We start from the raw sequence: 22,298 nt of genomic DNA on the forward strand, positions 1-22,298 counted from the left end.
GTGACTTACCGTTAAGTGCATCGTGGGGTGATTTATGACGCTGTGCTTTATTGATTTAGATTAACTGAAGCTGCGAGTAATGAAGTGTAGGATAAAGCATGAGACTGAGGTTATGCTGGGGAAAGAAAGACTGAAGAAAATAACCTGAGAAAAAGAAAAACCGAGGCCAGCAGGCCAAGGTTTTTCTGTCGAGGGTTTTTTCTGAAGATTTTCTTCCCCAGCATAACCGAAGTCAAGGACTTTATCTTGCTTATAAACCGTCTATGTTTACATGTACGCAAAATGAGAATATCCCAGAATTCCCATAAGAAAAACCTTAGATCATGTTTTCTTATAGAGAAAAAAAAACCTACCCTGGAAGAATAACCTGTTACAGGTTTAAAGAAAAACTTTCAGAAGAATAACCCCAAATTTCCCTGTATATATTCAAAGCCGGCCTTGACTTTCAGACCTCAAGTTATTCCAGGCATAGAATATACCCCAAAGATCAAAGACATTACTTTTTTTTTCAACATGCTTAAATCGGGATAATATCGGCACTCAAGCGATTCACCGTTTTCCACCGCGAAACACTGTAATACACCGCGAAACTCCTTATTTCGCGGTGATTTGGATAGCTGGCGTTTCGCTAGCGATTCTCCAAGATTCCGCCGCAGAAGAGGGAGTTTTTATCGCCGTTTTCGGCAATTCTAGTCCCAAACTCCAGCCGCAGAGTGTATACCAAGGTTGTGGACCCTATAGAGGTCACAATTTTTATCCGGTTATCGAGACTCTGCTTGGCAACATGCTTTAGGTCCTGATCATGAATAAGGTCAGTATGCACCTCACACACCATCAGGTGGTTCAGTTGTTTTTGCGTCATAGAGTTGCGCAACCAAGTTTTGATACGGTGCAGCGTGCTGAAGGATCGCTCGGCTGAACAGGAACTAGCATGGTTCAGCAGTGTTAGACGGAGAAGAGCTTCGACAGAAGGGAACAACTGCCTCACTTTAGGTGACATACTGAGGAACGCTTCGTGCACAAGTGAAATAGATTTGGCTTAAAAACTGGCGCTTGAAGAATGGCAATTCTTATTCCAAGTCCCAATTCAGTTCCGGATAAGTAGAATAAGAAACAAGCTTGCCATCGTATTGTCCAGAATCTCATGTGGATATAAACCTGAAAATCTGCACTGGCGATGAAAATCATAATGTGGACAGAGACCTATTCGTCCCCCCTTCCGATTATAAGAAGGGGACTATTAAAATGTGTTCGTCTATCTTTCCGTCACACTGTTTCGAATGTTCAAACTTGGTGTAGGTATTTATTAGGTCAATGCCTTGATGGAGTTCATAGATGAGCATTTTCTGCTTAGGGTAAGCAGAGATAAGCAATTTGATTGGTTGATGCTTTGGGACACAATAACTTTAGTTCTAATTAAGTGAGAGAGATGAAACTTGGTGTATAGTTTTATTACATCAATATTTTGATTATAATGCCCATGTCAACATGTACCTCTGACATGAACCCTAAAAACCACCTCGGGGATCATCTTGATCGGCAAATGAGCCAAGGGACATCTCCTGCAAACAGACATCAGCTTGAGCAAGCTTTATTGCAAGCATGGTAAAGGATTCCCAATGATGTCATAAGACAGCTGAGTGACGACATCCATGAGGTGACTCGTTTTGGCATGTATCGATGCCACACACTCTATTAATGTTGTGTCTTGTCAAATTATCAGACTACATAAGGACTTATTCAAGGGTTTCTCACTCATGTGTGTGTAATTAATTATCTAAACCACATTGATCGTTTTCAACCCTGGCTTGTGGCCAGTATACTAAATTTGTTAATGTTTGGATTTTTGCTCCAGACATCAGAAACTTGTTCCTCTCAATAAAATATTCATCGTTTAAAGATCACCGGAAAAGCTTTATAAATTTTTTAAATAATGCAAGTAATTATGTCAACATATCCTTTCCTAGGTCTAACACGACCGCGAATCACAGCTTGTTTATTGTCCACCGCCTTTCAAAGACAGCAGGGAACTATTAAAATGGGTTCGTCTTTCTGCCTGTCACACTTTTTGGGACACAATAGCTCTCTTTCTAATTGAGCTAGAATGCTCAAACTTGGTGTAGATATTTATTAGGTCAATGCCTTGATGGAATTCATAGATGAGCATTTTCTGCTTAGGGTAAGCAGAGATAAGCAATTTGATTGGTTGATGCTTTGGCACACGATAATGTTAGTTCTAATTAAGTGAGAGTGATGAGACTTGGTATATAGTTTCATTACATCAATACCTTGAATAAGTTCGATAATGAGCATTTTCTGCTCAGGGTAAGCAGAGCGATAAGCAATTTGATTGGTCAAGACTTTGGAACACAATAACGTTAACTCTCCATTTAATTGAGGTAAAATATTTAAACTTTGTGTAGGTGTTCATTAGGTGAATGCCTTGATGGAGTTTGTTGATGAAAATTGTCTGCTTACGGTAAGCAGAGATAAGCAATCTGATTGGTTGATGCTTTGGGGCACGATAACTTTGGTTATAATGAAGTGAGAGCGATGAATCTCCAAATATAAATGAAATGGGGTTTAAGGTCCTACTGTTCTGCTCCTATACTGGGCTAATGAAGACGGGCATACGCCATACAGTGTGCTATGAGGGAAATTTTGGCCGGGCAGCGGCACTATCGCTTACTCTTATATCGAATTCCAACTGCCAAGGGATCTTTTACGTGCATTCCAATGTATACATGGGACCTCGGTTTTTTGTCTCATCCGAAGGACTAGACAGCTGTCCTTGTCAGGCCCTCCGTTCTGCACCACTGACAAGGGGAAACCACGTCGGAAAATCCAGATGAATTTTCTCGGCCAATGCAGGGATCGAACACCCGACCTCCAGGCTAGCGAGCCAGCGTCTTAACCACCTAGCCACCGTGGCTCCTCTCCAAATATAGATTCATTATATCATTACCTTGACTAAGTTCGACGATGAGAATTTTTATACGCCCACATTTTCATGTGGACGTATTATGCCGTCACCCCTGTCCGTCCGTCCACAATTGTTTGTGGACTCTCTACAGGTTACAATTCTTATCCGATTTTAACGAAACTTGAAATATAGGTTTATCCCGAAAAGATCTCGGCTGCTTTCGATATTGGCATGTATCGGATCGAAACTTCATGGATTATGGCCCCTGATTGTTCGAAAAAATCACGTTTTTAGCTTGTGGACCCTGTAGAGGTCATAATTTTGATCAGATTTTGTTGAAACTTGAAATGTAAGTTTATAACCGAAAGATCTCGGTTCCTTTCAATATTCGCGCATATCGGATTGTAACTTCCTGAATTATGGCCCCTGATTGACAGACAAAATGGCCGCCGTTCGTTCTCAAATAGCGTAAAAATATGGTATATCAAGGTTGTGGACCCTATAGAGGTCACAATTTTTATCCGATTTTGTTGAAACTTGAAATGTAAGTTTATAACCCAAAGATCTTGGATCCTTTTGATATTTGCGCATATCGGATCGTAACTTCCTGAATTATGGCCCCTGATTGTACGAAAAATCACGTTTTTAGCTTGTGGACCCTAGAGAGGTCATAATTTTTATCCGATTTAAAAAAACGTATTATTGTATCACCGTTACACCCTAAGGACGGATGAGTTCGAATTTCGTGAAAATCGGCCCAAAACCGACAGACAAAATGGCCGCCCTTCGTTCTCAATTAGCGTAAAAATATGGTATATCAAGGCTGTGGACCCTATAGAGGTCACAATTTTAATCCTATTTTGTTGAAACTTGAAATGTAAGTTTATAACACAAAGATCTCGGTTCCTTTCGATATTTGCGCATATCGAATTGTAATTTCCTGAATTATGGCCCTTGATTGTAGGAAAAATCACTTTCTTTTTAGCTTGTTCTCTATCCATCTCTCGAAAATGTGGGCGTATCCTGCCTGGCAGCCGCTGGTTTGCTTAGACTTAGGAGCGATAAGCAATTTGATGGGTCAAGACTTTGGAACATAACCACTCTGCTTTTAATTGAGGTAGAATGTTTAAACTTGATGTAGATGTTCATTAGGTGATTGTCTTGACTGAGTTCAATGATTAACATTTCGAGCTGAAGCTAAACAGAGCTAATCAATTTCATTGGTCGATGCTTTGGGACAAGATAATCTTGATTCTATCTGATAGAGAGTGATGAAACTTAGTGTATAATTTGATTGTTCGAGACTTTTGAAAAAAATAAATGTGCGATTAATTAATATGTGTCATCTATTTATTTTAAGATTTCGGCGGGGACATCAGCCTTACTGTTGGCTTGTTGGCGGAAAGTTATGACTACTCATTGAGAACAGCGGAAATCGCTAACTTTGAAATTTTCCTGTGGCAGCTAATATTGACATTCGGGATTGTGTTATACTTATGGAAAGGATATATGTTGACATAATTACCTGCATTATTTTAAAAATTTATGAAGCTTTACCGGTTGCCTTTAAATAAAAACTGTCTTTGTCTTTTTTATGGAACATGTACACAGAGTGTCAACTTTCTTTTGCCCGGTAGTTTAGATGGACAAATGTAATGATTTTTTCAGTATTTTTTGATACCATTAATTGATATGCCTTACTTATACCATATTTCTTTTACAGCTTCTCCCTTATGAACAGACCAATTTATTAAAGTTAATTAAGACCGACAATAAGATATTGAATAAGATTATTACTGTATTAGCAGCACTTTGTTGTGAATTGCAAACATTAAAATATGAAGCAGAAAATAAATTTTATAATGCCTTGTTATTCTATGGTGAAGGAGGTGAGTATTCTAATATTTATTGACTGTATAATACTACTTTGTCACTTTTAAAAGCTGAACTCTGATTACAAAACTACAGAAATAATTAAATAAAATGAGTTAATGCCCTAAACAGTCACCTTACTTGTTTTCAATTTGTAGAACAAACATAGCTACTGATTATGGTGTATAACAAGAGAAGCTTAAAACATATTCATTGGAAAAGTACAGAAAAGTACAATTTACACAATACAATTATATTAATTTATGGCCAAGGAATAGTAGCTGGTGGTGGTGACAAGCTATAACTCAGTGTTGTATCTAGTTCACTATATCCCTTCTCTCTTTCATAAAAAGGACTTTGTTAGTTTCAAGATAATAAATGTTCACAAGATATTAAAGATGAAAGAGTTTGATGTCAATTTGTTAATATTGTAGAACTAGAACAAGGGTTAGAAGATGGAGATGCTCAAGTACAGATGGGTAGAATGATACCTTTATTTCAGGTATAATATAATTTACTATATATCATGATATATCTTGATTTACTCCTCTAAAATCCTATTACATTATATTATATTTGCTATATACAGTAGAATCTGTATTCAGCAGCCACTCAACAGAATTTTCATGACGACTCCATAACGGGAGTGCCGTCTTAATAAAATCTCAGTGTTTGTTACATCAACTAAAATTTTACGCTTGGATGCATTGGTAAATTTGGCCGTTGGTGAAACTTGCTTGTAACGAAACTCCTTTGACTCAAATCTCTGATATAAATTCTGTAAATGTGTCATTATGTACCTTTGTTATGTATTTGATAATATTAACCTATTTTTGTGAAGAAAAAGCACATGTACCTATTTTTCTGGGGGTGCTAAAACTTCTGTTTATCAGCAATGCGGTGATGAAAAATAGATAATAGATCTAGGGTTTATTGTTAGTTTCGCCATGCTTTTTTCCTGATCCGTAGGGGGGGGGGGCCAGATAATTAACTGTTAATCACGGAAATTAGAGGCGCTGCGGCGGGATGGTATCATTCAACAATGGCTGTTGAATGGGCAATATTATATTATATTATGTTATGTTACTATATATCATGATAGATCTCAATATACCTTTCTAACATCACCTTATATTATATTTGTCCCCCGCCTTTCGAGGAAAGCAGGAGACTATTAAAATGGGTCGGTCGGTCTGTCTGTCCGTCACACTTTTTGGGACACAATAACTCTCTTTCTAATTGAGCTAAAATGTTCAAACTTGGTGTAGGTGTTTATTAGGTTAATGCATTGATGGAGTTCGAAGATGAGCATTTTCTGCTTAGGGTAAGCAGAGATAAGCAATTTGATTGGTTGATGCTTTGGGACACAATAACTTTAGTTCTAATTAAGTGAGAGTGATGAAAATTGGTGTATAGTTTTATTACATCATAACTTTGACTAAGTTCGATAATGAGCATTTTCTGCTCAGGGTAAGCAAAGCGATAAGCAATTTGATTGGTGGAGACTTTGGAACACAATCACCCTCCTTCTAATAGAGCTAGAATGTTCACACTTGGCGTAGGTGTTTATTAGGTAAATGCCTTGATGGAGTTTGGAGTTAGAAGATGAGAATTTTCTGCTTAGGGTAAGCTGAGATAAGCAATTTGTTGGTTGATGCTTTGGGACACGATAACTTACGATAACTTTAGTTCTAATTAAGTAAGAGTGAAGAAACTTGGTGTATAGTTTCATTACATCATTTACCTTGACTAAGTTCAATAATGAGCATTTTCTGCCCAGGGTAAGCAATTTGATTTGCCGAGACTTTGGAACACAATAACTCCCCTTTTAATTGAGCTAGAACGTGCAAACTTGGTATAGGTGTTTATTAGGCGAATGTCTTGATGGAGTTCGAAGATGAGCATTTTCTGCTTAGGGTAAGCAGAGATAAGCAATCTGATTGGTTATTATATCATTACCTTGACCAAGTTTGATGATGAGAATTTTCTGTTTAGGCTAAGGATCAATAAGCAATTTGATTGGTCAAGACTTTAGAACATAACAATTAACTCTGCTTTTAATTGAGGTAGAATGTTGAAACTTGATGTTGATGTTCATTAGGTGAATGTCTTGACTGAGTTCAATGATTAACATTTGTAGCTAAAGCTAAACAGAGCATGTGAGTTTATGCCATTTCTGATTTCATAAAACTAATTGAACATTTTCATTATCACCGGAAGTACTGTACACTTACATGTTACAAATGTATAAAATGAATTGATATTGCTGGATTTAGTTGATTCGGCGTCCATTTTATTTGATGTGTGCAATGCTTATGTGGAAAACTGTTTAATGGTTTCATCGGTAATGGAAGTGACATATGTTTTGTTACCAGTAAAATTGCCTTTCGGCAACGGAAGTGACGTAAATTTAGCAAAAACTACAATTTTGAGAGTTCGGTACCACTTTTTGAAAGCAAATATTATTTTTGTCAAATCTGGTATAACTGAAAGGGTGTGCCCTGTAAAGGCGCAGAAAACATCGGACTCACTTTTTTTAATTTCGATTTCATTTTCGGGTCATTTCGATTTAAAGGTGAAAAAGGGTGAAAAAATGAGCTATTTACAACCCATTCAGGCTTTTCATATTTTAATATATTTTTTCGCAACTTTCATAAACTAGTAGCAATAATCCATACAAAGAGAATGTATGTGAAAATTAGTTTGTAATATAAGCAGTTGCCGAGAAATGGGCAATTTTGCATGAGTCCCTTTTTACGCTAGTTTGCCTGTAAAAGTGTCAATTATTACTCGATTTTCATAAAAGTGACACCATTTGATGCATAATGTCAATTTTAACTAGGCCAAACCATTTTAACATTTTTAATGTCACCGGAAATGACGTAATTTGGGCAAAATATGTATTTATAGCCTTCAAACCAGTAATTTATTCAAACGATTTGTTGTTTGTTTAAACTTTTGATATTTGATTCCGATCAACTAATAGAATGAACCGGAAGTGAAATATGTTCAAGCGTAACGGTCACCGGTGAAACCCGTCATTACTGCATCACAGTTCTAGTTATGAAGTTTGTAATGGCTTTTGTGATAGCCGTATCTCTTGGACCTGGGTGACAACTGCGTATTTTTTTCAAAGATTTCCAGAATAGTTGGTTGAAGTGACTCTGATGACTCACAATCCCCACCTCCAATATGCATACCCATGTCCTCACCGGTTTCTTTCTTTTCTGAAAATGCCACAGGACGGAAACTGAGAACACTAGGATGATGTCTCTTCATGTGTAGTGTTAGGTTTGTTGTATTATTACAGTATTTAACACTTGCATAACATTTTGGGCAAATCGCATAACTTTTATCAATTTCACCGTGGTCAGTTTCTCAAAAACCAACATGTCCCCAAATTGTGGACTTTCCTTTGCTGTTAGAAACAATTTTATGTGAATTTCCGGTCGCAGTAGCAGAAAGTGATTCGTTAGTCCACGATTTTGATGAACATGGCGATTCACTGCCATTAGCTTGTATTTGTGACAATAGGTTTAATGAAGGTTGCATCTGAAGCAGTGATGGGATTTTGCCCGTATATTCCGGACTTGTCCGAATCTTTTTTCCAAACGCCCAAAATTGTCCGACCGGGAATATGCCCAATCGGACATCAAGACATGGTGAATAATATTCAAAATTCCGAAATTAATATAGTTTACTGGCGTCTCCCAGTGAATATGTATTTTCGCAGATTCTCGATCTAAAATGTCGATCCTGATTATTTAAACATTTTTTTCTATGAAAAATGAGAAATTTCAATTCAAAATTTTGAAAAACAGTCGAGTTAGAGCAGATGAAAGTCGACAATTATGCAAAACATACCTAACTTCCATGAAATATTTAGCCTTTACCATGACCTTCAATCGCTAGGTCATCAGGGATACAATTTGAAGTTCACACATTGCTCTATCGACAAACCATATCTCATTCGAAAATATTGAAAAACAAATGAGTTAGCGTTGGGATTTAAAAAATTTTCTTGGCGGACATTTTTACGGAAAATAAAGGGGTATAACTCTTATCATTATTTAAGCAGACTGATTCATACCACTATTAAAATCACGTTTTTAGCTTGTGGACACTGGAGGTTACAATTTTTATCCGATTTTTATGAAACTTAAAAGGTATGTTTATAACCCAAAGATCTCGGATCCTTTCGATATTCGCGCATATCACATCGTAGCTTCCTGAATTATGATCCCTGAATATACGAGAAAACACGTTTTAATCTTGTAGTCCCTCTTAATGTCACAAATTTTATTCGACTTGGTGAAACTTTTATATTATACTTTTATATCCCAAAGATCTTGGTTCCTTTTGATATTGTCGCATGTCAGACTGTAACATACTGGATGATGGCCCCTGGTTGTACGAAAAATCGTTTTTTAATTAGCTTGTTCTCTGTCCATCTCTTGCAAAATGTGGGTGTATCTTGCATGGAAACCGCTTATTCATATTTAATTCCCGTATGGTATTCAAATTTATGTCAGTAGTATTCCTACAAAATTACTGTTTTTGTAGTACGATAGAATGAAATTTGCCGATCCGTGCCTGTTTCAATCAAATTCACGCCATTAATATTCCCCCATAATTACGAGTCTTCATTTATACGTCAGCAAATGAAGAAAGGCGTCCGAAATAAGAATTATTTGTGGTGATGTAAAATCATTTTGGTAAAATGGTATTTTAAAATTACATTAATAGTTAAATCACTTGTAATAGGCATACATAACTTTGTCGTGTGGCGTACGTGACCGTTAACATATAACACATACAGGCACTGCCTTACATAGTAAGTGATTTTCGTGCGATAATCGGGATCGCGGGAAAGTTCCACTGTAGATGGGAATTTATATATGGTGTCTTAAAAGAAGTAGTTTCATTACGGAAAATAAGTTAAAGGTTTAATAGCTAACAATAGACAGAGGTTTTGAAATTTATAATGACTGTCCATTGATTTGGGGTGTTATATACTATTAGGATAATATGTGACATCAAGGACTAGTTTCTACATGGTGTCGGTTGATATCAATGAGATTAAATTTTCCACCACCGAGGTGATCACGTAGATAAAGTTGATACTCACGCTTATTGGATTGATGAAAAGTCCGACAAAAAAGAAGCAATGACTTCTGTTCAAGATTAGATTGATGACTTTCCTGACAAAGTAATAAGTCAGTAATACAAGACAGATTAAGCAGGTAAACAACGTAGGTGTAAAGACGGTATAATACAATAAATACGCTAATCACTTAATTACCTAATCAATCCAGCCTATTTTCAACAATTATTGGGATGAGTGGTAGTTATACACTCAGTTTAATATATTAATTTTGAAATTCTGAATATTATTCATCATATCTTGATGTCCGATTGGGCATATTCCTGGCCGGACATTTGGAAAATAGCGTAGGACATGTCCGGAATATACGGGCGAAATCCCAACACTTAAGAAACTGAAATTCGACGCGAAAAGTGACGAATTTCGTAAATTTCGGCACAAATTTTCATGCTGTTGAAGGTTAGTTGACAACGATTTTATTTTTTATGTTGTTAGAACAGGTCAAGCTGCAAATAAAACGATTTTCAATTTTATCGCAAACCCAGCTCCAGTGGAGTTGTCGCAATTTGAAGAAAGAGTATAATTCAGGTGTCTGCAGACACGTATTTTGTGTAGTGCCATGACCCCTACGGAAAGAGAGGTTGCATTAGGTGACCATTATAATATGGTAGGGTGAGACCTGGACTATAATCACCAACCAAAACTTAGTTCGCCATTGGTCGATTAACGGCTATAGCAATGCTACAAAAATGGTCAAAATTTAAACTGAAAATGACGAAAATCAGCCGAAAAACGTAATCGGGCTGTATCTCAGAAACGGTTGATTTCTAAAATCAGTGATTTTGGCTGGGGAGTAGGCTCGATGGGTCGACCAAACCCTGTAAATATGAACTCATTCGGCCGACCCCCACCTTCGAACCTTCTGCATGGTTTTCTCGCGGAATGGCTCTTAATAATGATTAGGTGATTAAAACTAATCATTTATTTACTATTTATACGAGTAAATTTTGTAGATTATCATTTCTTATTCGGCCTTCATCTGTATGTACGAGTAAATTTTGTCAAGTGTATTATTTCTTATTCGATCTTCACCTGCGTAATGGAAAAACTCCGTAATAAGCGTACTCGTGTAGAATTAGCCCTAAAAGCAAAAGTAGAACTTATCAAAAAGAGTGAGGATAGACGCCAAAGACAATTGGCCGAAGAATTTGGAATTGGTAAGACCCAGGTACAGACTATTTTGAAAAGAAAGGCAGAAATTCTTGATGGATACGAAGCAACAGGAAACGCCTCTGTGTTCACTCGCCGATGGAAGAAATAAACACTCTGATGTGGGCGTGGTTTCAGCGTGTGTGTGGCAAAGATGTGTCGATCTCCGGTCCTATGCTTCGTGAAAAAGCTTTGCTATTCGCCAAAGAACTAAACATTCTGGAATCTGATTTCAAAGCATCGAATGGCTGGCTCTGCAGATTTAGAGAAAGACACAACATTTCATTTTTGATAATGTGCGGTGAAATTGGTAGCGTAGATGACGATGTTGTGAAAGAATGGACTGATAGGGTACCTGACATAGTCATTGGTTACGAGGCCCGGGATATCTACAACATGGATGAGACAGGAGTGAATTATCGCGGCCTCCCTGATAAAACGCTCTCTGTTCGTGATGAAACTTGTTCTGGTGTTAAGAGATCGGAAGACAGACTAATTGATAAACTGTTATGCTTTGTGTCAACATGTTGGGAGAATTTGAAAAGCCCTTTGTTATAGGCAAGGCCCTAAGCCACGGTGCTTTAGAAATTTGAACATTTCTCGTCTGCCGGTTACGTGGAGATCCAATAAAAAAGCATGGATGACAGGATTTTTGTTTAAAGAATGGTTGCAGGATTTTAATCAAAAAATGAAGATAAATAAAAGAAACGTTTTGCTATTCATGGACAATGCTCCGGGCCACCCGGATATGAAACTATCAAATGTCAAGGTCATGTTCCTGCCTGCCTACACAACATCAAAACTCCAGCCACTTGACCAGGGAGTTATTAAAAGCTTCAAGTCATATTACACTAAGAGGTTGATGAGATCTGTGCTAGGTAAAATTGATAATGACGACACGATTGATGCCGCACAAGTGTGTAAAAACATTAATGTTTTAGATGCCGTCAGATATGTGGCAGAGTCTGTTAAAGACGTTAGTCCGTCATGTGTTCTAAAATGTTTTAAGAAATGTGGAATTTTGACAGACGTTGACAACATGGACGGTGAAGATGAAGATGACAGGCCCCTAAGTGAACTAAGAGACTTAATGTTAATGATGCAAGAACGACTGGGATTGACAGAACTCATGACAGTGGACGAGTATCTTGAAATGGACAGCGACTTACCGGTTTGTGAAGAATTTGACGATAGCTGGGAAAGACATTTAATAGAAGAGGCCAATAAACCAAAAGATGGTGAAATTAGGAAATAGAGAGTGATAGCCAAGATGATATAGAGGACAATGCAACCCAAATTACACATAAAGAAGCATTTCAATATGTTGATAAACTTAAAAACTTTTGTGCATCAAAAAATCTAGATAAACTTTTGGAACAAATTCAAACATTTGAAACAGATTTAGAGGCTGAATCAGTAAAGATTAAGTGCAGCAATACACAGACAACACTTCTGAAATGTTTTAAGTAAATCTAATGTATAAAATTATTATTATGTTTTCAGGATTATTATTTATGTATACATGTACCCTTTATTATTATGTTTTCATGATGTGTAATTATCATTTATGTATATAATTATTATTATGTTTTCATGATGTGTTTTAATTAACATTACATCTGTTATTAGTAATAAAGTACACATATGTCTATATAATTTACCTAACACTGTCTGTTTTTCTTTCAAATTGCCTTAAGCATGCTTACTCAGTAATGAGACCAACTCACTATTAAGACCACACCTAGACAGTCCTTTCACTGTATCTCTTTTCCATTGCCACTTTGTTGTTAAACAGACGTTTTAGCGCCTCCTATAATATTACATACAGAGTTACACCCCCTGTAAATCGGGGACAAAATCAGCAATATTTTTTTTGTTCATGTGCTTTTTTGATAAAATAAAATTAATTCATCGATTTTCTTCACAAAAATGGATAAATATTATCGAATGCATCGCAATGATAGAAAGTAGTGTCAAAGGTTGGTACAAAATGACAAGTTATGTCCGAGATTTGAGTAATCAATTTTCGTTCCAAATTTACCGATGCAAGTATTGGTATTTGCTCCCGATGCATCCAAGCGTAAAATGTACTTGATGTCAGCACAAAAAAACACAGAGATTGTATTAAGAGGCCACTCCCGTTAAGCGGTCAGTCGTGAAAATTCCCTTGGGTGGCTGCTTAATGCAGATTCTACTGTACATCCATGAGTAAAAACAATTTAACAATCAAAACATAACATTAGTTAAGACTTATAACAACAACCATTTCCCTTTGAATATGACTTCACTATCTCTCTTAAATATAACAGATTAAATTGGGGAATGAAGCCACCAACTATATACTAAATTGTTTTTACTCATGGATGTACTATAAATGTAAGGTTATTCTTCATTATTGATCCAATTAGTACTCGTACTGATAACACCTAATGCACCAGAGCTCCAAAGCTATCGACTTAATTTATCTCAGATAAAGTAGCCTAGCTAAGACTCCAAAAAGACTTCTCAAATCCAGAAAGACTACTAGATACTACAAAGATCATCCAGTAGACGTGGTACAAGGGTTAATCAGCGAACTGGATGTATGAGATGTGTTGTTGACGTTTGGGAAAGTAGGACGAGGGGAAATGTGTAGGGAGTGAAGTGCTGTAAAGGGATAGTTAGATGTATTATGAATGGTTAGAGTGGCTGTGGTGTTACGGTGAAATACTATGCCGCCACCGTAACACCACAGCTTTATGATTTGTTAGACAGGAGTGATGTAATGGGTGTCAACAACTGGGTATGCTGGTACCGTGGCAACGTAGCCGTGAAATATATATTGTGGGGGGGAAGGGCGGAAAGGGAAAAATATACAATGTTGACAGTATGTGCCAGGCATGAGGCTGCGCAGACCGAGCGGCAGCTCGATAGGGAGTGTGTGGGAGGGTCACCCTCATAAAAATTTTTTTTTTAAAATTTTAGTTTTCTGTAAGCAGTGAAAACACTATTTTGGCATTGTTTGCGGGGTTAAACCTAAAAATCACATTAATACACCTATTGCACGATATTGTGAAACTAGCTGACGAAGACAGCTCGGGCGGCGATTGTTCGACTCGGGGCTGCTCTGTCAGTATCTAACAAACGCATTTAGTTCGCGTACAACTTTTAAAAACCGAATGTCAGTATGGTATTTCTCACATAATTGGTTATCGCAAAAACAGAGTAAACTGAAAGCGAGTAATCTCGACTCAAACCTATAGTCTATAGCCTACTTACTACACTCGTCACTAGGCTTCCTATATTATTGTTTGTGGACGGATTACTACTCAGTGATAAGCCTGCGCCGCAAAAAGAGGTCTCGCCTTTTATTATTAGTAGGCCTATAATGACTTCCTCATGTGCGGCAGGTTAGTTTGCTTCTAAAAACACTGTTTTCCGTTCCAAAAAATACAAAAGTAATTTTCTACCAGATGACCATGGTTCTTTTCACCGAGACTAGATAATTTCTCTCGGTGTAAGGATATAGCTATGGATAAGTTCATACAAGGTCAATAAATCCGCGGTCACTTCGGGTCACACTGTTGAGAAAATAAACCGATGGGTTTGTTTAGTAGCAAATCGAGCGTGAATCAACTGAGTTTGTACTGAAAAATTTTTGAGTGATATGTATGAACTGTCTTCACACATTCGGTTTATAATTAGCGATACACAGGTACAGTGGCAAGTGTTGTACTTCACAGACTGTTTACCTCCGAACTACCTCCGCACGAAATCCCCGATTTGGGTACTTGTTAAAAGAAAAAGAAATAGTACCTGTGCGCATGCCAGTAAAAAAAACCTAAGAGTTCGCGCATAAAAATGCCCGAACGTACCAGACGCCAGGTCATCTAGTCCAAAAATAGATTTATGGTTGTCTTTATTTTTATTTTTATACCTTCACATGGTATAAGGCATATCTCAGAAACTACTTGTCGGATCAATTCGATGTCTTCGGTTTTACTGGGAAAGTGGGTTTGACTTAAATTTTAAAGCTATTTCTAACGTTCTGCAACAATGCGAAATGTCCGAAATCACCGACGTTGTCGTTTTTCGAAATTTTGCCATAATGTTATCAATAATTGTTGGTTTGTAATATTTGATACATTTTGACATAGCTGGAGACAAGGCACATAGCTGCAGTTCTTTAGATTTTTTATTTGCGACGAATCTTCGGAGATATAAGGCACCAAATTTTGAAAATTTAAATTTTTACAAAAAACTTTTTTATTAATGAATATTTTTATGTGGTATTTTTACCTAGGATTAAAGAATCATCTGATTTGACCAAAAATTGCAACAGTTTTTGTCACGTATATTTCCTTGGCCCCCATTGGCTAATTTAATTATTTAATTATTTATTGTTCGATTTGGATAAAACAAAGTTCATATGCTCCGTGGTCCAAAATGTCATTTTTTTTGTTACCAGTAAAGTTGCCTTTCGGCAACGGAAGTGACGTAAATTTAGCAAAAACTGCAATTTTGACAGTTCGGTACCACTTTTTGAAAGCAAATATTATTTTTTTCAAATCTGGTATGACTGAAAGGGTGTGCCCTGTTAAGGCGCAGAAATCATCGCGCTCAGTTTTTTATACGCCCACTTTGAAATGTGGTCGTATATTGTCGTCGCCCCCGTCCGTCGATCCATCCGTCGTCCACAATTGCTTGTGGACGCTCTAGAAGCTAAAGTTAATATCTCATTGACTTTAAATTTATACACAGTGTTTAAGGTCTTGATTTTCAGCGATTTCCGATAATTACTGCCAGAGTTATTGCCCTTGATCACTTCAAAAACTCTTGTGGATGCTCTAAAGGCCAAAGTTAATATCCAATTGACCTTAAATTTATACACAGTGTTTGAGGTCATGAGAAGAAGAAGCCTATTGATTTTCAACGATTTCCGATAATTACTGCCAGAGTTATGGCCCTTGATCACTTCAAAAAATCTTGTGGATGCTCTAAAGGCCAAAATTAATATCCGATTTACTTTAAATTTATACACAATGTTTAAGGTCATGAGACGAAGAAACCTATTGATTTTCAACAATTTCCGATAATTATTGCCAGAGTTATGGCCCTTGATCACTTAAAAAAAAAATTGTGGTTGCTCTAGAGGCTAAAGTTAATATCCGATTGACATTAAATTTATACACAGTGTTTAAGGTCATAAGATGATGAAGCCTGTTGGTTCTCAGCAATTACTGTCAGACGAACACTAATGAGGTACCTCCTATGGAATGTGAAACGCCAATTGACCAATAAATAGACAAGACAGAGAGGCATCCATCCGGACTGTCATCATGGGGGCTAGGTAAAAGCTCTACAACTAACTGTAATGGACTGGCCCCCAGATGTGCTGAGCTGAGATAATGCATCAGCCGCAACCCCAAAGATGTAATATGCCTCCAAGAAACCAAGCTACTACCAACCAAGAACGACATTTACTTGCCCGGATAGACTTCTCAGAGAAGGGACAGACCGGGCAGCACGACACGTGGCGGCGGTCTTGCCATCTACATAAGTGATAACGTAAATTATATTTCTGTTTCGCTGAACGTAGAGGACCCTCTAGAAGCAATGGGCATAGCCATCACATTGAGCAATAATACAAAATTGACAATAGTGAATGTCTATGTACCCCCAGATGTGTTACGAGAAAACTAGTTGACTTCCAGTCACTTCTTGACCTGCTTCTGCAGGGCGAATCTATGTTTTGCAGGGTTTTCAAGGCAAAACACGTCCTGGGGGGGTCACCGATGAATGACTGTCGGGGGATTAGCCTATGCTCAATAATAGAAGAGAACGACCTATGCGTACTGAACGACGAGAGCCCTACTTTTGTCGGGGGAAACGCCCCACCTTCGCACCTAGATCTCACGTTCTGTACGCTTGGCAAGTACACGTAGATGAAACACTTGGCAGTGACCATCTACTGATAGAACACTGCATTCAGACTGAAGCAACCAGGGAAGTCTATAACGGGAGTCCCAATTGGAAAATGAAAGAAGCTGATTGGGCCAACTTCCGTGTAGGCTGCCTTGGTTGGAAGGAAGAAGATATCATCGATGCCAACATCGACGTGTACGCTACCAACATCACGAGTTCTATTATAGGTGCTGCAAACGACTCCATTCCCAAGACTTCTGGTGGAAAACCAAGGATTAGAAAACCTTGGTGGTCACTAGAATGTCAGAAGGCGGTTAACGAAAGAAACAAGGCACTTCGCATACGGAAACGCCACTACAATGAAGTCAACCACCAAAACTACCTAAAGTTGAAATACGCTGCAAGAGACACCATCCAGAAGGCACAAAGTGGGCACTGGATGACATTCTGTAATACGTTGAATAAAAACACGCAAACGGGTGTCGTCTGGAAGAAGCTGAATGCCATGAACGGGAACCGCAGATCATTCAACATACCAAACCTTGAAGATGGAAATCAGTACGTTACCAACGGCAAGGAAAAGGCAGATCTACTTGCTAAAACATTTGCAGACGCAAGCAGAGATGAAAACCAATCACCAGAGTTTCTGAAGAGGAAGGAAATCTTTTACTCGCAGCACCCTTCATTAGTAATTGAATCTAATGAAGAGGCTGACCCAATCAACCTACCCTTCTCTGAGGAAGAGTTAAATAAGGCTCTTTCCCTCAAGAAGGATAGTGCGGCTGGTGAGGACAAAGTAAAGTACTCAATGCTGAAACATCTGCCTAGAAACGCCAAAACGACACTACTAAACTTCTTCAACACATCCTGGCTGTCAGGAGAGGTACCTAAAGAATGGCGGAAAACAAACGTCATCCCTCTACTGAAACCGGGGAAAGAGGGGACAAAGGCAGAGTCCTATTGACCGGTAAGCTTGACATCCACACTATGCAAAACCTTGGAGACAATGGTTAACATCCGATTACAGTTCTATCTGGAGAGTAACCGAATGATCGACGAAAATCAAAGCGGGTTCAGGGGTGCCTGTTATGTGCCATGTTTGTAGATCTGACCAAGGCTTTCGATTTGGTTTGGTTAGACGGACTGCTCTTTAAGTTAGGACGTATCGGTATAACGGGCATACTGTTTCGGTGGATCAAAAGCTTTCTGAACGATAGAAGGATACAGGTGAATGTTGGCAGATTCCTGAGTGCCGTGCAAATATTAGAAAATGGCACGCCTCAGGGGTCGATCATCAGTCCCACCGATTTCAATATCATGATCAATGACATACAGAAATCGTCCTACCTCGATGCCAGAACTGACTTAGCTAAATTTGCTGATGACAGTACCATATGGAGGAAAGGGAGGAGCTTTTGTGAACTGCAAAAGAACATGCAAAAGGCTTTAGACAAATTCATGACATGGGCAAACGACTGGGGATTTAAAGTCTCAGAGAAGAAAACGGTCAGTATGCTCATGAGCAGGGATAGTGGGATAAGCAGAATGACTCTGTGTATGAACGGGAAAACCATCGAGTTTAAAGACCGAACCAAGTTCCTTGGCGTAATTTGACCGAAGGCTGACCTGGAAACCACACATCGACTTGACTGAAGATAGATGCTCCCAAATCCTAAACTTAATGAGAAAAATAACGGGTAGCACGTGGGATGCCAATAGTTACATTAATGATGGTGTATCGTGCTCTAAACGCTCTGTATTAGACTACGGCTCTTTGACCTTCATGAACTGCACGCCAAAACTCTTAAGTAAGCTTGACACCATCCAGTGCAAAGCTCTGTGTATTGTGACTGGCGTAGGGCTTGGGACTAGGAGAGAGGCATTACTACAGGAAGCCGGGGAGTTGCCCCTATCCCTAAGAAGAAAATAACTAGCGACAAGGTATTGGGCCAAGATCTCGCAACTGGGCGAAAGATCCCCTACTTTTGTCAGTCTACAAAAGACAAGATATGTGAGAGATCCTAGAAAGAAAAGCTTCGGCCAGGGTATCAGGGAAACAATCAAGGAACTGCGACTGGGGGAGCTCATGATAAGTGAACACGACCCCCCAGCAATCGCCCATTGTCTACCTATACCGCCGGTCAATCTAGACCTACTACAGAAAACCAACAAGAAAAACAACCCCACTGCTACACATGCTTTTTCTCTAGAACACCTGGAAGACAACTGGCCGTCTGATGACTGGGACCATGTGTACACGGATGGCTCACGCAACCCTGAAAGGGGCATTAGCTCGTTTGGAATATATCTGCCAAACAGGGAACAGGGAATAAGTAGGAAACTGCCCAATAACTGTTCGGTGTACACTGCAGAGCTTGTGGCCATTCGTGGCGCTATATCATGGATCTCCCATCAAAAGACTAGTAAGTTCGTCATTCTAAGCGACTCTCTGAGCAGTCTGATTTCAATCCAAAATGACAACTTGGACTCAAGACGAGAAGTCATTTTGGAAATCAGGCAGCTGTACCAGAGGGTCCTAAAGAAGGGAAGCAAATTAGAGCTCGTGTGGATTCCATCACATGTCAACATTAGAGGAAACGAGGAGGCAGATCGACTCGCCAACGAAGGTCTCAAGGACACAGCCCCACTCCGCACCATATACTACAGCACCACGGAAATCTACAGTATGGTTAAAAGACAGGTCAATTCATTCTGGGAATTAAAACTGATTAAACTTGACACATACAGATTCCGACTGGATGACAAAATCTACACGAAGACAGCAATCAATCACCCTAGAAGAGATATATGCAGACTTATATCGAAACTAAGGGTGAAAGAGCGGCTGCGAGACTACAAACACCAAGTCATCGTCTGTGAGTGCAGAGAAGAATGTAGCACAAACCATGTCCTGGGAGACTGCAAGGTATACAAGGAGGAGATAATGGAACTAGTGAGAATGATGGAGACTAACAACATACCACTCAACACTAAGAACTTACTCTTCCCGAGACCAGATCTGAAACTGCAAATCTTCAAACAAATCCACGCCCTAATGGACACAGTTGGACTAAGTAGCACAGTGAAGTCAGACGGGGCCATAGGAGATTAATACCAAACTGGCAGGATAGTGGAGTAAGGGAGCGTCACGATGAGACGGACTCGGCATCTAAACACTATTCCGGCAAAAAATAGACATCAAACCTACAGAGTGGGATAGGAGAGTAAGGGGAGGTCACAATAAGATGGGCCTGGCACCTAAACACAAATCCCACAAAGATGACATCTACCAAACTAGCAGGATGGTGGAGTAAGGGGAGTTACGGTCAGACGGACTCAGGACCTAAACACTATTCCGCAAAAGAAACAGATACCAAACCCATAGAGTGTCATTGTGGTGTAAGGGGAGGTCACGATAAGACGGGCCTGGCACCTAAACACTAATCCCACAACGAAGACATCTACCAATCCAGAAGCAGAAGAAAACATCTACCAAACGATATGTTTTTTACTAAATAAAGGGAAGAACTTCCCACAAAACCCAATCCATGGCCTAAGGGCGAAAATGGAAAGATTGCAAAATCTTATTCTAACAACAGGAAGCAGCTTTGGCTCTCCTTTTTCTTGTCTGCGATATCACTTATGTAGAAGCAGACGTTAAAACACCAGGATACTACTACTCATTATTGATCACTGCTTGATACAGTTATGAAGAAATACCATGGTGCCGTATCAGCTTATATCCATCGAAAAAAAACGAATACAGTAATTTATTCAGGAATATTACGGACATGAATTTCAAGCCGATACGTGAATTAAATATAAAAATTATTCCGGTGTACCTGTTTGTCGTTATTTTTGTGGTAATTACATGTAGTAAAATAGGATATTTCTCATAACAAATTATCAAGAATTGTTTTTGTTGAAGTCTGGTTATAATGAAGGGAATGGAAGCTTAAAATTTTAAAACCCAGTTCCTATCGGAAGCTCATTTGAACCAATGATATAAAGTGTATTTATAAATGTTAGCCACAAAGTTGCCTATAATTGACAGGGATGTAATATAATTTATAAAAATATATATAATATACAGGGTATTTACAATGATGGGGTGATGATGATGTGAAAAGCAATATTATATTTACGAGTATCTGTGTAATTGCGGTGTGAATAAAATTTAGTAGACTGACAATCAATTGTTTCTGAATTGATCTCCAATGTTATTGTCTTCAGTTGCTATTTTTGTTGCCCAAACTCAAACAATCGAAAAGGTCGGGCGTTGATTGTCAAAATTTGTCAACCTTTACCCCCTTCAACATCTTACGATGGTTCATTTAGCTCATCAATGTGCAATGTTGTGATGAACACTGTCGAAAATACAAGCAAAAACATTGACTTTTTAAGAGAGAACTTTTTTTTTCGTTGGGATATTTAATTGTACAATGGATTTTATGTAACAAAAGTGATTTCAAACACATAGGCAAGTTTTTTATAACAATTATTAAGCAGTTTATTCACGACGGTTCAGACAGTAGGTGAATGCCTTGATGAAGTTCGAGGATGAGTATTTTCTGCTTAGGGTAAGCAGAGATAAGCATAAGCAATTTGATTGGCTGATGTTTTGGGACAAAATAACTTTTGTTCTAATTAAGTGAGAGTGATGAAACTTGGTGTATAGTTTTATTACATAAATACCTTGTCTAAGTTCGATAATGAGCATTTGTCTTCCTGCCTAATCTTTACCCCCAGACATATTGACATTGAAAAGGAAATTTATTCCTTAAATGACATAATATATTTTAATTATTTAAATGACATAATATTTACATTAATATAGTTAACAATCATTCTAACAAAATATATATCTTACATAAATGAGCGAAATTAGTTAACGGCTGAACAAAGATGGGGGGTCCAACACTGCCATAAATTGAACTTCTTACAGAAGTGAAATTCCCCCATCAATGAAAGGATGGATTAAAATTGAATTTTTTAGAAATGGTGACATAGAAAAGTAAAAACAAAAACAAAGGATGGTACGTATCATCCATGTTTATAAGCATTATACCAATAATTTGGGGATGTGCACAAGAATTTTTTAATACAACTCTATTCATGGAAGATGTAAGGAAAGCTCCTTAAACTCCATAATACAGCAATATAAAAAATATAATTAATATAGACATGGTTGAATGTGACACAAAATATAACATTACATGATGGAATGCCCTTTGGTCTTCCACCCTACTATATGGAATGCTCATTACCCTTCCATTAAACTATATG

The 22,298-nt window shown here is 38.2% G+C and overlaps 1 protein-coding gene across 1 annotated transcript in view; it reads left to right on the plus strand.

Moving 5' to 3' along the window:
• The window catches only part of LOC126827965 (WASH complex subunit 4), a 106,318-nt gene that overhangs the window by 39,011 nt on the left and 45,009 nt on the right, over nucleotides 1-22,298 (plus strand). Inside the window, exons 3-4 of the mRNA XM_050557547.1 lie at nucleotides 4,647-4,812; nucleotides 5,230-5,297. Coding sequence (XP_050413504.1) covers nucleotides 4,647-4,812; nucleotides 5,230-5,297 — 234 coding nt within the window. The remainder of the gene's footprint in view (nucleotides 1-4,646; nucleotides 4,813-5,229; nucleotides 5,298-22,298) is intronic.

This window comes from Patella vulgata, chromosome 7, assembly GCF_932274485.2.
Source record: "Patella vulgata chromosome 7, xgPatVulg1.2, whole genome shotgun sequence".
In the NCBI taxonomy this organism is placed as follows: Eukaryota; Metazoa; Mollusca; class Gastropoda; family Patellidae; genus Patella; species Patella vulgata.